The 13401-nt window shown below is 39.0% G+C and overlaps 1 protein-coding gene across 5 annotated transcripts in view; it reads left to right on the top strand.

Moving 5' to 3' along the window:
• The window catches only part of agtpbp1 (ATP/GTP binding carboxypeptidase 1), a 29897-nt gene that overhangs the window by 977 nt on the left and 15519 nt on the right, over positions 1 to 13401 (top strand). For 3 of the 5 annotated variants that reach the window (XM_086075440.1, XM_086075439.1, XM_086075438.1), the window contains exons 2-12: positions 883 to 941; positions 3299 to 3429; positions 8227 to 8294; positions 8520 to 8583; positions 9452 to 9598; positions 10228 to 10359; positions 10447 to 10540; positions 10846 to 10883; positions 11672 to 11880; positions 12221 to 12398; positions 12528 to 12569. In XM_086075440.1, coding sequence (XP_085931566.1) covers positions 910 to 941; positions 3299 to 3429; positions 8227 to 8294; positions 8520 to 8583; positions 9452 to 9598; positions 10228 to 10359; positions 10447 to 10540; positions 10846 to 10883; positions 11672 to 11880; positions 12221 to 12398; positions 12528 to 12569 — 1135 coding nt within the window. In that variant the 5' untranslated portion in view covers positions 883 to 909. The remainder of the gene's footprint in view (positions 1 to 882; positions 942 to 3298; positions 3430 to 8226; positions 8295 to 8519; positions 8584 to 9451; positions 9599 to 10227; positions 10360 to 10446; positions 10541 to 10845; positions 10884 to 11671; positions 11881 to 12220; positions 12399 to 12527; positions 12570 to 13401) is intronic. The other 2 variants (XM_086075442.1, XM_086075441.1) reach the window with 1 other exon arrangement.

The following is a 13401-nucleotide window of genomic DNA, read 5'->3' as shown; positions in this document are numbered from 1 at the left end:
TTTTTGATGTCACTCCTCGTTAAGTTTACTGTTAAACAAAAAAAATCTGACAAGCACATTTTGTATTTAAAACAAACTATTCTATATAAGTCCGGTGCACAAACTGTGTAGCAACACATGTAGACAGACAGTATAACAATGCTCACACACTCTAAAAACAGTTGGGTCAAAAATAACCCAATTACGGATTTTAAAAAAATGGACCGGTCCACTTTCTGGGTTGTTTTATACAAAATGACCCAATTTTTTGACCCAAGTAAATGATCTGACCAATGTTTATGAGTTGTTTTAAACTATGAGACCAATTTCTCGACTCAAAGTTGGGTCAAATTGACACAAGTAGAGGATCGGTCTATTTTTGACCCATAGTTTGGTTATTTTTGACCCAACTGTTTTTAGAGTGCAGGCATGTATGCTTCATCCTGTGCAAAAAAACAACACATTTTACTGTGGATTACTGTGGTACTTATAGTAGTTGAGTGAGACTCTTCTTTATTTTTCTGCATGACAGTTTTAAGGTCTTTTCACACTGCACTTGTATTTTGGGTTTGCCATGGGCAACAGGTATGGATGGCTATTAATACGTATTATACGTGCGTGTGTAGCGCATTTTATCATAAACTAATGATAAGAGAGAACACTTTAGTTAGAACATGGATTATGAATCCAGAAGACCTTCACCAACAAATGATATGCCTGAATAAATTGTGAATTAATTAAATATATTAAAACAGTTGCCTCTGACTCACAATTGTCAATAAAATTGAGTCGTTTATGACTGGCCTTATCTTGCCGCTCAAGTGCTCCTGTATTGACCGGCTCTGTTCACTCAAGTCACTTGGTTTTGAAACTGCATGCATTCACTGTTTATTTCTTTCACAGACGACATGCCATGTTGATGTGACGAAAATGAACAAACCCAAGATGGCATCAGAGAAGGGGTGAGTGATATATATTTTTTAAAGCACAATTTAATCCAAGCATAATGATTTCATTTGTCCTCTGTCACAAGCATCTGCTCTCTCTTACCGGCACGCTCTCTCAAGTGTGTTCTCATAGCCTTCAAACTCCAATGTAGCATCAGTGCTTGTTTGGGTCCTGTTATTTGTTTTTTTGTGGACAAAAGCTTCATGTTAAGAAGGTTAACATGGGAAATTGTGCAGACGTTTTTTTTTTGCTCTCGTCAGTATTTTATTTCCATTTGAACATTTATTATGTGAATTAGCTGTTAATGTTACAAGAAAAAATATTGCTATGTTACAAGAAAACTCATAGAATATTATAAAATAAAGTTGCAATATTATGAAAAATACTGTCTGAAACTATACGGAAATAAAGTGATAGTCTTACGAGGAGAAAAACGGCATTACGATAAAACAATGGTCTCAGTCTGTAATTTCACAAGAATAACCTTGTAATATGAGCAGGGTACGGTAGGTGGATTTCTCAGTGAAGCAGGTAAGCAGATGGCGAGGCGGGGGGGTCCGTTGGGGAAATGTAGGACTCAGAGCTACAGACCGTTGTTGGCCGAAGTGGGACTCATCTAGCAGTCTGTACTACTATTAAACCAAGTTGATTACTGATCATTTGCAGGTGTGATAGTGAGTGCCCTCCTTAAAGTACCCTACGCAGCCTGAAACAAAAAAAGCAACCAACAACAAGTAACTTGGCACAGGAAATTGGCCCGCCAAAATAAAAGAAAAACTCATGAGAAAGTCTGAATATTACGAGAATAAAGTCATCAAATGCAATATTACTTGAATAATTATGACATATCAATTTCCAATAAGAGAGTCAAATTGTAATATGAGAAAAAATATTTTCTGACTGTAAATTACATAAAGTTAATATTTCATACTGTATTGTTAGAATTAGTTGTACTAAATACAGAAAGAAAATGCATAGTATGTTTGAGTAAAAAAAAACAGTACAATGAAATAACATTTCAAGAAACAGTTGTAAATTTACGAGAATAAAGTAGTAATTTTAAATTTTAATACTCTGACCCTTGTATTTTTTTGTAAACATTTTTGCAAAAATAAATTCACAATATTACATGAAAAAACATAAGAATGCCATTGTATTTCAACTAAATTTGTAATATAATTAAAAAAAACATTACATTTGTAATATCACAAAAAATAACTTCACAAGAATCTCACAGAAACAACTTCATTTACAAGAAACATTTTTTTTTTCAAATGGGTATTTGTAATATTACAACAAATTTGAGAATTAAGTTTTTTTTTATGAGAATTCATTCATAACTAGGGGGGGGGGGGGAGTTGCAACATTCTGAAAATAAAGGGATAAAAACTCTTGATATTATGAGAATAACTATTTCCAGAATATTTGAATGAAAATAAAGAGTAATATGAGTAAATGTTATTTTTTTGTGTGGCCCTCATGCCCCTTCACGTGTAACTGATGTAATGTGTTTATTTGGGCATGTATTGAACCCTCGATGCGCTCGCTTGCTATTTCTTCTTGCGCTGTCCCCAGTGTGCACTCATCTCTGCTGTGTCTTTATAAGGACACGACGGAGAGCATTCAGCTCCGCCGGGTACAACTTTGATTTTCTTCTCCCACGTTTGCCTTTGATGTACCAACCAGCAACCTTTCACCCCGCTCGTCCATCTGTCCAAAAGGGTTCACCCTAAACTCGCTGAAATCGTCAGCCAAAGTCCACAATGCACACTCTGTTTTGTTAGTTCTATAAATACCACTCGCATATTTGATATTGTCAAAATATGGCTTGTTTTAGATGCAGCCTTGCTATGTATGAATCATCCCCTCATGAGGATCGTAATTCAGGCTTTTGTTGAATCTCTGCGAAAGCCGTTGATTTATGTCCTCTTTTAAGTGTCATTTTGCAGGCTGTTCTGTCTTTGAACTGAACAGGGTTAAACTAATAGAACCAATAGGAGTCTAAATGGCTCGCCTTAGATGACCCTGATGTATCCCAACGGACATCTTTGGGTTGTTTTTCCCAAACATTCCAATACACAAATGAGCGATTGAAAGCATTTGCATTGTTGTGTCTCTTTTCTACTTTACAGTGCATGTTTAGGGCAGTTGTTTTTACACAAAACTCAAACTAGTACAAAGGGGAACTCTAAAAACGACACCACATTGAATACATCTCATTGAGCGGCGAATGCTTGACAATGTAGCAGATTTGAGGGTTTTCGTCAGGTCGCGAAAGGTCGCAAACATGTTCACAAACAGTTCTTACTTGTCGCAAACATTTTGCGGTTTGCAATTTTATTGACGGTTGTTGCGCTTGTTGCTCTCGCAGTGTTCCCAGTAACTCCAGGGTGCAGATCCTGCTAGCCCAGCTGGAGAAGATGACCGGAGACTCCATGGTGAGAGATCCCGAATTGGCGCGGCAGCTCACCTCCAAGCTCCTGCATCTCGTACAGACGCAGGGTGAGCGCTCCGAATGATAAATCTATAAACATCATGATTTCTGTAAACACAAAGCGCCAGTGGACTTCTAAATTGCAGAACATGATTGAGTGCTGTAGTGTGCTTTACAAAAATAATTACATGCATATATTGTATTTAAACACATGACATGCATCGTTTTATGAACATCGCAAGTCAATGTAAAATGAAATCCAATTGACACAATGTGAGATTGTTTCAACTTTTTCCACCTGGATGTGATGTACGTGTGACATTATAGTGAAGTGTCATACATGCAGAGGACGATTAAGGCATGGCCAATGCCAGAACTGAATAGCAAGTAAAACATGTGCAACCTGAGCTACTGGTTTCGCTTCAGCAAACGTGAATGAAGGTGTGGATTTGGTTCTATTATGTAGCCACCTTTTTGAGACTTATGTATAGGTGGATACCACCCTAATTGTTGACACAGTCTTAAAACTACACAAATAGTGTACATAGCCTTAAATAGTGTATGTTGTTTTAAGTGATGGTTATATACTGGAATAGTCCGCTATAATTGTGTACTCGAGCTTAAAATAGTGAGCGTACTACCTACTGTACTACCGCTGCTATCTACTGACCTCTAGTGGCAAATACTTTGCAGTACAATACATTGCACTAATACAGCAGGATTTTTTGTTATCCATTTTGGATCCCTATCCGAAGTTTGCGGGAAAAGTGACATACGTTAATGCTACAGTTTTTCCAAATTAAAACACAAATAAAAAAACTCAACAAAATTATCCAAATTGTTATAAAGAATTCAAAACAACATCGGCATGCTGGATGAGTGTTTAGCACATCTGCCTCACAGCCTTCCTGTTTCGAGTGTGCCATGTGTTTGCGTGGGGTTTCTCTTCTAGGTACTCCGGCTTTTCGTCCCACATTCCAAAAACTTGATGACTCTAAATTGTCCTGTGCCCTGCGATTGGCTGGCAACCTTTTCTGGGTGTACATCGTCACTGCCTCTTGCCCAGAGTCAACTGGGATAGACACCAGCTCAGCCACAATCCTCATGAGGATAAGCGCGATAGAAAATGAATGGGTGAATTTAAATAAAATGCAAATAAAGATACATAATTGTAATGTAGCGGAAATCTCCATGGTGACATCACCAAAAGAAAACGGTAAATAAAAAGCAAAATATACTTGGTGAAAATCGTGCTGTAATTAACTGACTGAGCTGAAGTCATGCATAATGTCACACATAATGACGAGTTTAAACATTTTTGTGTATTCAGGGGAATTTTCCTTAAAAATTGTTCAGCCTTAGGGGTTGATGTTTGAATAATATAACTCATTTTTTCTTTTTTTTCTTTTCTTTTTTCCTGATAATAATAATACAAATGACTAAAATGTATATAGGGATGGGCGAGTATCAGTATCAGGCCGTTTCCTGGCCTTATTTTAAGTTATCAGTACTTGTAACTTGGCAATAGCCAGATTAACAATTGTGATTCACTCAAGGGAGTTCACATTCACATATCATTCACATATCAATCTGGGACTGCTCCACGGGGATTTGCTCGGGAAAGGCGGGACATTCTAGAAGTACGATACTTCAAGCTGATTGGACGGCATCTTGTACACGTTTGTTCTGACCAATCATGGATGAAACTGTCGTCTTCGATCTCGTTTTAGGAAAAAACAAAAGCACCAACATCTTTACCAGATAAAAATGCACGAAGCGCCTCTCACCTCTTGCTTGGTGAGTAATTCTGCGAGAACAGAATTAATTGCAGCGCCCATTCATCTGTTAGGTTTGTTTGTTTCCCCCGGCGTTAGCGCTTCCTGGTTTCGTCACAGCTTCATGTCCCGCCCTAAACAACGCCTGATTGGTCCGACCTAAAAAAGGTCTGTTGCGAATGGATCAGCGGGAGCAGTGCAAGATGGATTCTTGTAGTGTTTGTGAACAAATATCGCGAGAATTCAGCTTGCTGGCAAGGTTATAGTACTTGTGACGGTGGCCGATACTGGTATCGGTATAGGTATTGGCCCTCTTTGGCCATTTTGTGATCATGAACTAGAAATTAGAAATAGAAGAACAAAAAAGTGCCAGTAATTTCATACAATTTCAGCGAAATGATCTATATTGGAAATTTCTTTAAAATTATCTGTCATTGGTTTTCTTGGGAACATTTTATTTATCAAAATTATAAAATGGATGGAAAAAGTGGTATCGAACATCCCTAATATATAGGAAGGGCCAAGGGACTCCCTTAAATGATTCAATTATTGTATATTTTGGTAAATTTGATCAATTACTACATTATTAGTCTTGTTTATGTGCCTAAAAAAAGGATAAAAACAAAAAGAAAATCAAAAGCTGCTGCTAAGTTCTTGAATGTGTTCGACCGTCGCATTTTGAGCCCTGCAGGCCACCATCGCACCTCTCACTTTTCTTCAGCATCGTCATACCTCCCTTTCCATGGCGAATGGGTGCAGTGGAATGTCTTATGTCTGTCACCCCCATTCATGCACCCCCCTCCCCTCCCCAAATCTGTCAGCTGTTCTGCTCATCTGCACTACACGTACACACATGCACATTCACACACATTCACGCACAAAGAGCAACACCCTCCCTGCAGGGTGTGTGACGCGGGTACCAATCTGTCTGGCGGTAACTGTAAACCCTGGGCAGGAATTTGGTGTCCTTGGGTTTCATGTTTAAAGTGTGCGAGGCTCAGAGGGCAAGAACAAGGGTGGCGGTGGGCATTGCCAGTAGGGATTTTTTTTTTAAGTGGAACGTCTCATGTGTCTTAAGAGGCACATTACTCAAGTTGTTTCTCATTTTATGGCCCGCCTCCTGCTCCTCAAATGTGTGAGGTTCTGTTTTCATTTTCCTGTAGCAACGTGTGGTTTATTTTGTGCGGCCGTGAGATTGCCTCGGGCATAGTGTTCTGCGCACAGTGTCAGCACACGCTGCTTTTGGGAATACAATTAGCAACATAAAGTGTATGAGAACCTGTAAATGGAGCAGCGCTACACCAGGAAGTACTGCAGCGACCGGCCTGACTATCCAGGTAAAGCTAGATTTAAATGTTCAGATTGACTTATTCTACTTATACTTTGTGTGTAGGTAAAAAGGACGACGGGTGACAGTTGAAAATAAATACAATGCAATTAAAGTTGAAAATAATACAAAATTGGTTACTGGATTTTTTTGGGGGGGAGGGGGGGGGGTACAACCTAACAATAAAGATCCATGTAAAAAATGCCTTTACTCACACTCTTATGTTTCTTACTGTGGTTAGAAGTGGTGTTGAACTGCACTGCATCAAACTGATTGGAGTGGAAATATCGAAGTAGATGCCATATGATGCGGTGCTACACCGCTGCAAACTAAACCATGATAATAAACATTTTAGTTTCTTGTGCGTGTATGTGAGCACTCCTCCCTTGATTTTGACAACTTTTTATTTTATTTTTTAAATTTTTTATCCATGACAGAAATGCTTCAAAAGGTCAATGCTTGGAGCCTGCAAGTGTTTCCACACATACATAGTTGTGGTCCTGGTTGTTAATGAGGCTTTCACATACTTTGCGGTGCACAGCCCTTTGGTAAATGTAATATCAGACTGTGTTGTTCATCAAAGGGGCAAAGCTTCACACCTAAAGCCAAGTGCAATAGCCTAGTATGAAGGGGAAGCAATTACAAATGCAAAATGTAGCATGAAATAAATGTGTACATTAAATAATATTTTAAGCACATATTGTGGTTGGTTTTACTTTTACACCAACTTTTTTGTCTTCCAAAAGTATGATTGAAAATGTGTTTTATACGGATGAAAGTTGAACTTTTTGGCCACTATTACAATTATAGTGCACACACAAAACATGTTAAATATCAGAATGCACACAGTAGATATGGCTGGTTTAAATTCAGCTTCAACTGGACTCTTGATGGAAGTCCAGCCGAAGCCCAGCTTTGAGAACTCTAACAGAATGATGTCATCAAAGCAAAATGCTGGCTGTATTAGTTAGGGTGAATCCACAAATGTTCTCCCGAATGAATGAACACTTATCCCACTACTTTTGTGCAAATAATGTGTATCAAGCGAATGGAGGAAGCTATCCTGACATAGTGGCATGCTGTGATGACTGCAAAGTAACAAACACGGTAGATGGATGCACGGCTCCTGTATCCACATTGATTCATCTATAAATGTCAAAAAGCATATAGATGAGTTGGTTAAAAAATATCAAAACTTGTAGGGTTATTTTTCAAATTAAGACAATTGCTACCATTAGAGGCATTGCTATGCTTGTATTGATCACAGTTTTAGTCTCATTTGACCTATTGTGATATTATCTGGCATAATACTTAGCCTTCGTATACTGCCAAGTTACTCCATTTTGAAAAAAAAGAAGAAAAAAGCCATAAGATCAATATCCTGATCTAAATATAGTTATCCTGCAAACATACTCTTCCATAAATATGTTCTCCTAAAGTTTCCTGAATGTAATCTGTTTCACAAACTACGCACAATGTACAATGTGGTTCACAAGCTAAATACTCATTGGTGTAGACTTGTTCCACTTGTACTCTTCCTCTTATCTTAACTGTGACCTGCTTACCTTGCGTTGCAAGTTTTTGATAAATGACACGGAAATTAACCTAATTATGTCAGCGCAATGTCAAAATGTGTTAGGTGTTGGTGTGCTAGATCCCTGTTAATAAGCTTAGAGCTTCAGAAGGGAGTCCATTTTTCACAATGTAAATGACAACATTGTGGAAACAAACAAATGAACGGCTGTCTGCTGCTTGTCTTGCAGAGAAGACATCGAAGGAGGTGATGTCCAAGGGCGCCAGCGGCATGGATGTCATCCTGTCTTCGCTCGAGGTCAGTTGGCACCACTAGAAGCACGAGTCTGCCTGCTGGTCTGTTTGCCTCCCTAAATTGCTTAACTGTCTGCTGTAGAATATCTAACAAGCGCGAAGACCACTAAACAAAGGCAAACACTTGCTATAATTAACATGAATGCATTTTTTTTTTAAATGCAAGATGTTCAAGACTACTATTGATTTTATCAAGAGTACTTATTTATGATAATCTGACTCTTGACAGAGCACCCGGGACACCCAGACCACTATGAACATCCTGTCCATACTCAGTGAGCTGTTGACCTTGGGTGAGTAGAGATGGATGTTGGTGAGTTTTTCAGTGACTAGCCAGGGATCATCGGTTGCATAGAAAAAAAACATTAATGTGTGAAAACTGAACTGTGAATATGTTTGGGATTACTGAGCACAGTAAATTCTGTAGAGTAAATGTGACTCTATTTTGAGTGGGACTCAGTTTTAGAGTAGGCTAATATTTACACTTGGAAGAGAGTAAAATAAAAATTTGGGGGGGAAATTAATAAAAGTCACTCAAGGGTTGAGGAACTCACGACCTTCAGCTTGGGAGACTGCCACCTACCTCCTGAGCTATGCCCCTCCTTGTGTTTGCTTATCTCCAAGAGAAGACCAAAAACACCTTGGTCTCAGCCTGACACGAGCGATATAGTAACATACAGCAGGAGTTGCGTGGCTCAGGAAGTAGATGGGCTGTCTCCCAAGCTGAAGGGTCACAGGTTCATACCTCAAGCCTTAAGTGACTTTTATTTTTTTTCAATTCTTTATTTTACTCTCTTCTAAATGTAAATATTACTCTAAAACTGAGTCTACTTGGTCCCACTCTAAATAGAGTCAAATTTACTCTACAGAATTTACGTTGTACTTGTAATAGAAAATGAACTGTGCTTGAAGAAAATAAATCCGCTTTTGATAAACATTGCATATTATAAACTATTGCATGATTCCTGGTGGGATAAATTGTGATCCATTTCTTATACTTAAATGTTTTCTGCTAGTGGTTAAGTAGCAGCATTTTACACTAGGTTGCCCCATCTCCCTTAGCACCTTTTTTAAGGACTGCTTTTTACCATTGCTAGTTATTATTACGATTACCGGTGCATTGAAATTGCTTTAATTGCATTTGTCTTTTTACTGGTTTAGGCAAAGGACGCAGGGTGGGGGTCTTTGTCTCAAAAGGAGGAACAGCAGTGTTACTCCGCATTCTCATCAGCGCCAACAAAGAGTTTCAACCCAATGAGGAGCTCATGTTGCAGGTGCATTCCCTACTGGCAAAAGTGGGCCCAAAAGGTAGGACGTTTTGCAAATGCCATAAGGGGGATAATACGTTGCAGACGCACCTGCAATAGGTGAAAATCACTGAGATAGAGAGACCTTATACTTTTTTTTATTTATATAGTTGTACCCCTCCTACACAATTGAAACACATTTAAACATAAAAATACACATGTGTTTGTGCACAAAAACATGCAAGCATGATAAACTACGTACTGTTGTCTCTGTGTTAGATATGTGCCTTTAAGAGGCGGGGTCTGGTAGGGTGGTGTGTGACGGGGGCGTGTCTGAGCATGAGCTGTGGCTGACAGCATCTCTTGCTTGAGTGTGTTCATTGTATGCACTTGTTTTTGTAGCATTGAATAAACAGCTGAAAAATTGCATTGGCGATTGCAGCTCTCCTTTCCAACATGCGAGGGCATCACAGTAGGAAAGCATATTGTACTGTAAAATCCCATAAATATGACTGCTCTAAACTGCAGACAGACAAGTAGACTGCAATGTAGCGGCGCCATGCTCAGTGAACCATGATATTGCTGCGGACCAGTACATTGCACATGACGTAGGACTAGGTATTGCATTGTTGACCTTTAAACCATTGTGTGGGTGTATGTTTGTGTGTGTGTGTGTGTGTGTGTGTGTAGACAGGAAGTTGGGCGTCAAGGCACGTCTGACTGGCGCTCTGAACATCACAATAAACCTGATCAAGAAGAACCTCCAAAATATCAAGCTGCTACTGCCCTGCTTGCAGGTTATTAGGGTGTACTCATCCAACAGTAAGTCAATTACAACTTAGCTTAATTGTCATTCATTCTCCACCCAAAAATAATTAAAAAATTTGATTTTGTCTGTACTCTGTGAAGTTGTGAACGCCATATCCCTGGGCAAAAGCGGAGCTGTCGAGCTGATGTTCAAGATTGTGGCACCGTACAGCAAGAAGAACACGAGCCTGATCAAGTACGTATGTGCAAGACAACCAAATGAAACAACCAAATGTTTTGTTGCCTATTTCCAAAAGCGTGTTTGCAAATGAACATTTCTAATTCACATCCCCTCATAGAGTTTATCCCAAGCTCTTGTCAGAGCAGTATTAGCTAAAATTATACAGTTTTTAGCCCATGATCGTCATGGTAACAAAAACTGCTACTCCTTATTTGCATGAGACAGAACAGCCTAAATTGTGAAAAAAAAAGCATAATGTCTCCTTTAATAAACAAGAACCTAGCTGCATTTGTAATTATCTTCTCTGTTTGACTCTATAGGGTCTCTGTGGATGCACTGGTTGCCCTGCTTAAATCCAGTGAGTATTAATTATGCCGTGTTATTTCCTTGATTGATAATTAGGATAGAGGATCAAAACTGCTTCAAAATTGGTATAGGAAGAATTCAAGCCTAAATGCAATGACGTGGATACAAAAACAAGCAACAGCAATAAAACAATTGAAACAAAAATGGTCATTTGAAAGAATCAGCATGCAGACAAATGGGAGTGGAACTGAGATTAAAATCAGATACTAATTTGTTAAATGTCTTAACAGGGATGAAGACACAAAATATATGGACATTGATTAGTTTCCATTTTATATATATAAAAAAATACATGAAATACACAATACAATCATAACTTTTTAATTTCAAAACATTCGCTCTCGTACCAAACAACTCTCTTGCTGTTTGATTACTATAGTCAGCTCGTGTAGGCAGCTAACAAGTTGGTTCTGAATGAATTAAACAAGTGAAATCCATCATGCTGAGTACCCTTGTCAGTTGTAGCCATCAAATTTCATACTAAAATTGCTATGAAAAAAAGTGCCTTGAAAAAATGACGTCTTTTCAGATTTTTGTTGTTGGTTTTTTTGCATTTTTATCACAACTCCACACATCAAGGCAATTTTAATATCTCACAAGGACAACCTAAATACATTTAAAATGCACTTTTAAAATTTTGCACGGGGGCCATTTTTGCAATCTAAAAACGGTGGTTAACCACAGTTACTCATTCAACAAATGCAATGTAACAATTCAACAATGCAATGAATGCTCTTTCATGGCACTGTACTTTATTGTATCGTCTCGTCCTCCATCCAGGGACAAATGCTCGGCGGGCCGTGGAAGGCGGCTACGTACCCACCCTGCTCGCCCTCTACTTGGACTGGCACCGCAAAGACATGTGGCATCGTCATACGGTGATCCGCAAGGGACTGCTGAGCTGTCTGCGCAACGTCACCAACATCAAGCTGGGCAGGAGGGCGTTCACTAAAGCCGACGGCATGCGCATTCTGTACAGCGCTTCCTGTGTGAGTGAGAGATGTTGAATGAATGTAGGGCAAATATAACAAGTGTTTACTTCTTTCTGTCCCCTTTCTTTTATTCTACCCCTAGGTGGTATTGTGACCCGTTTTGGGCTTTTTGATGGTTCTGACCAAGCCATTTCAAAATAAAATACCGCCCACGGGAGAATGAAATACATTTTTGAATTGAATTAAATTGAATGTATTGGTTGATTGTAATGTGCATTCAAAAGTTCAGAGGGCAAATGAATTTAGCCTGCAAAAGTTATCCTGCATTTTAGCCCTGTACTGAAATGTCATCTTTTATTTTTGAGTAGTATTATTTCCACTATGGAATTTTTTCCAGGAGTGTCTCACAGTGCGCACCTTGGATCCTCTTGTCAACGCTTCAAGTCTCATCATGAGGAAGTGCTTCCCAAAGAACCGCCTGCCTCTACCTACCATCAAGTCGGCTTTCCAGTACCAGCTGGAGCACGTGCTGCCTTCAGGGCCGGTCGCACAGCTCTACAGCCAACTCCCTGAAGGTGAGAAAGCGCGTGCTAAAAACATCAAGGGGGCTCCGCATTGATTCCAACACTTCAATGCATGGACACACACGCGGGCGCACGCACACACACTCGAGTTATGTTTCTCACACACTGCTACACTTACAGGAAGAACACATGCTCAGCTCTCCAGCAAGCCCTTAAAGAAGGGTAAGACTATTCAAGACGAGCAGAGAATAACATTTGCCATTCGTCATGCCTGCATGAGTCACTAAACATCCATTATACATGTATCATGTAACTTGTTCCATGCTGTCTACGATTTTGTCTCGTTTTTTGTCACAACTAATTCTAATTTTAAGAAAATATTTTCTTAGGTTTTGAAACTTTAATTTGATTTAATTCAATTTGACCTGCAGCATAACAGGGTGGTTGATTTACATTTAACTGCCACTTATTCGACCAATAATATAATCTTAAAATACAAATACAAAGGTGATCGTGTTGCATTTATGTCCTTACTTCACTTGTCATGTTAGTGTAAAAAAGTGAACCACATAAAACATTGTTACTCTGAACAGCTGTAATAACAGGCATGATACATAATAGCAGTATTGGGACACCACTGGATTCTACTGCTTTGAATGCAAGTCTGCATACTTCCTGAATGTTCTATTAACACCCATTTTAAATGCTCCTTCTGTTCAAATAAAGGACATTTAGAGGACTTTACATGTTCCTATGTCAGGTTTTATAATTCACATTTATCAGTAATGAAAATATTCTTCTTCTTTTTTTTATTCTGAAGAATTTCAATACCACCATTTTACGCTCTCAGCTGCATTTGTATGCGTTTTACACTGGAGCAGCTGGCAGCTTTATAGCGGCTGCAGAGAACAAGGGACTTGGATGACCTGGTCAAGGACACCACTGATTCAATAAGTTCAGGCAATCAAGCCTGCGGCTACTAAAATTGGTTGGCGGAAACCAAATTGCTACTGGTATTAATTGGGTCAGGAGGACAGTGACATTACCGTTTTTC

This window comes from Leptonotus elevatus, chromosome 5 (genome assembly GCF_054856555.1).
Source record: "Leptonotus elevatus isolate MCC_2025b chromosome 5, RoL_Lele_1.0, whole genome shotgun sequence".
Classification (NCBI taxonomy): Eukaryota; Metazoa; Chordata; class Actinopteri; order Syngnathiformes; family Syngnathidae; genus Leptonotus; species Leptonotus elevatus.
The sequence above is the reverse complement of the archived record's forward strand: the minus strand, read 5'-3'. Positions and strand labels throughout refer to the sequence as shown.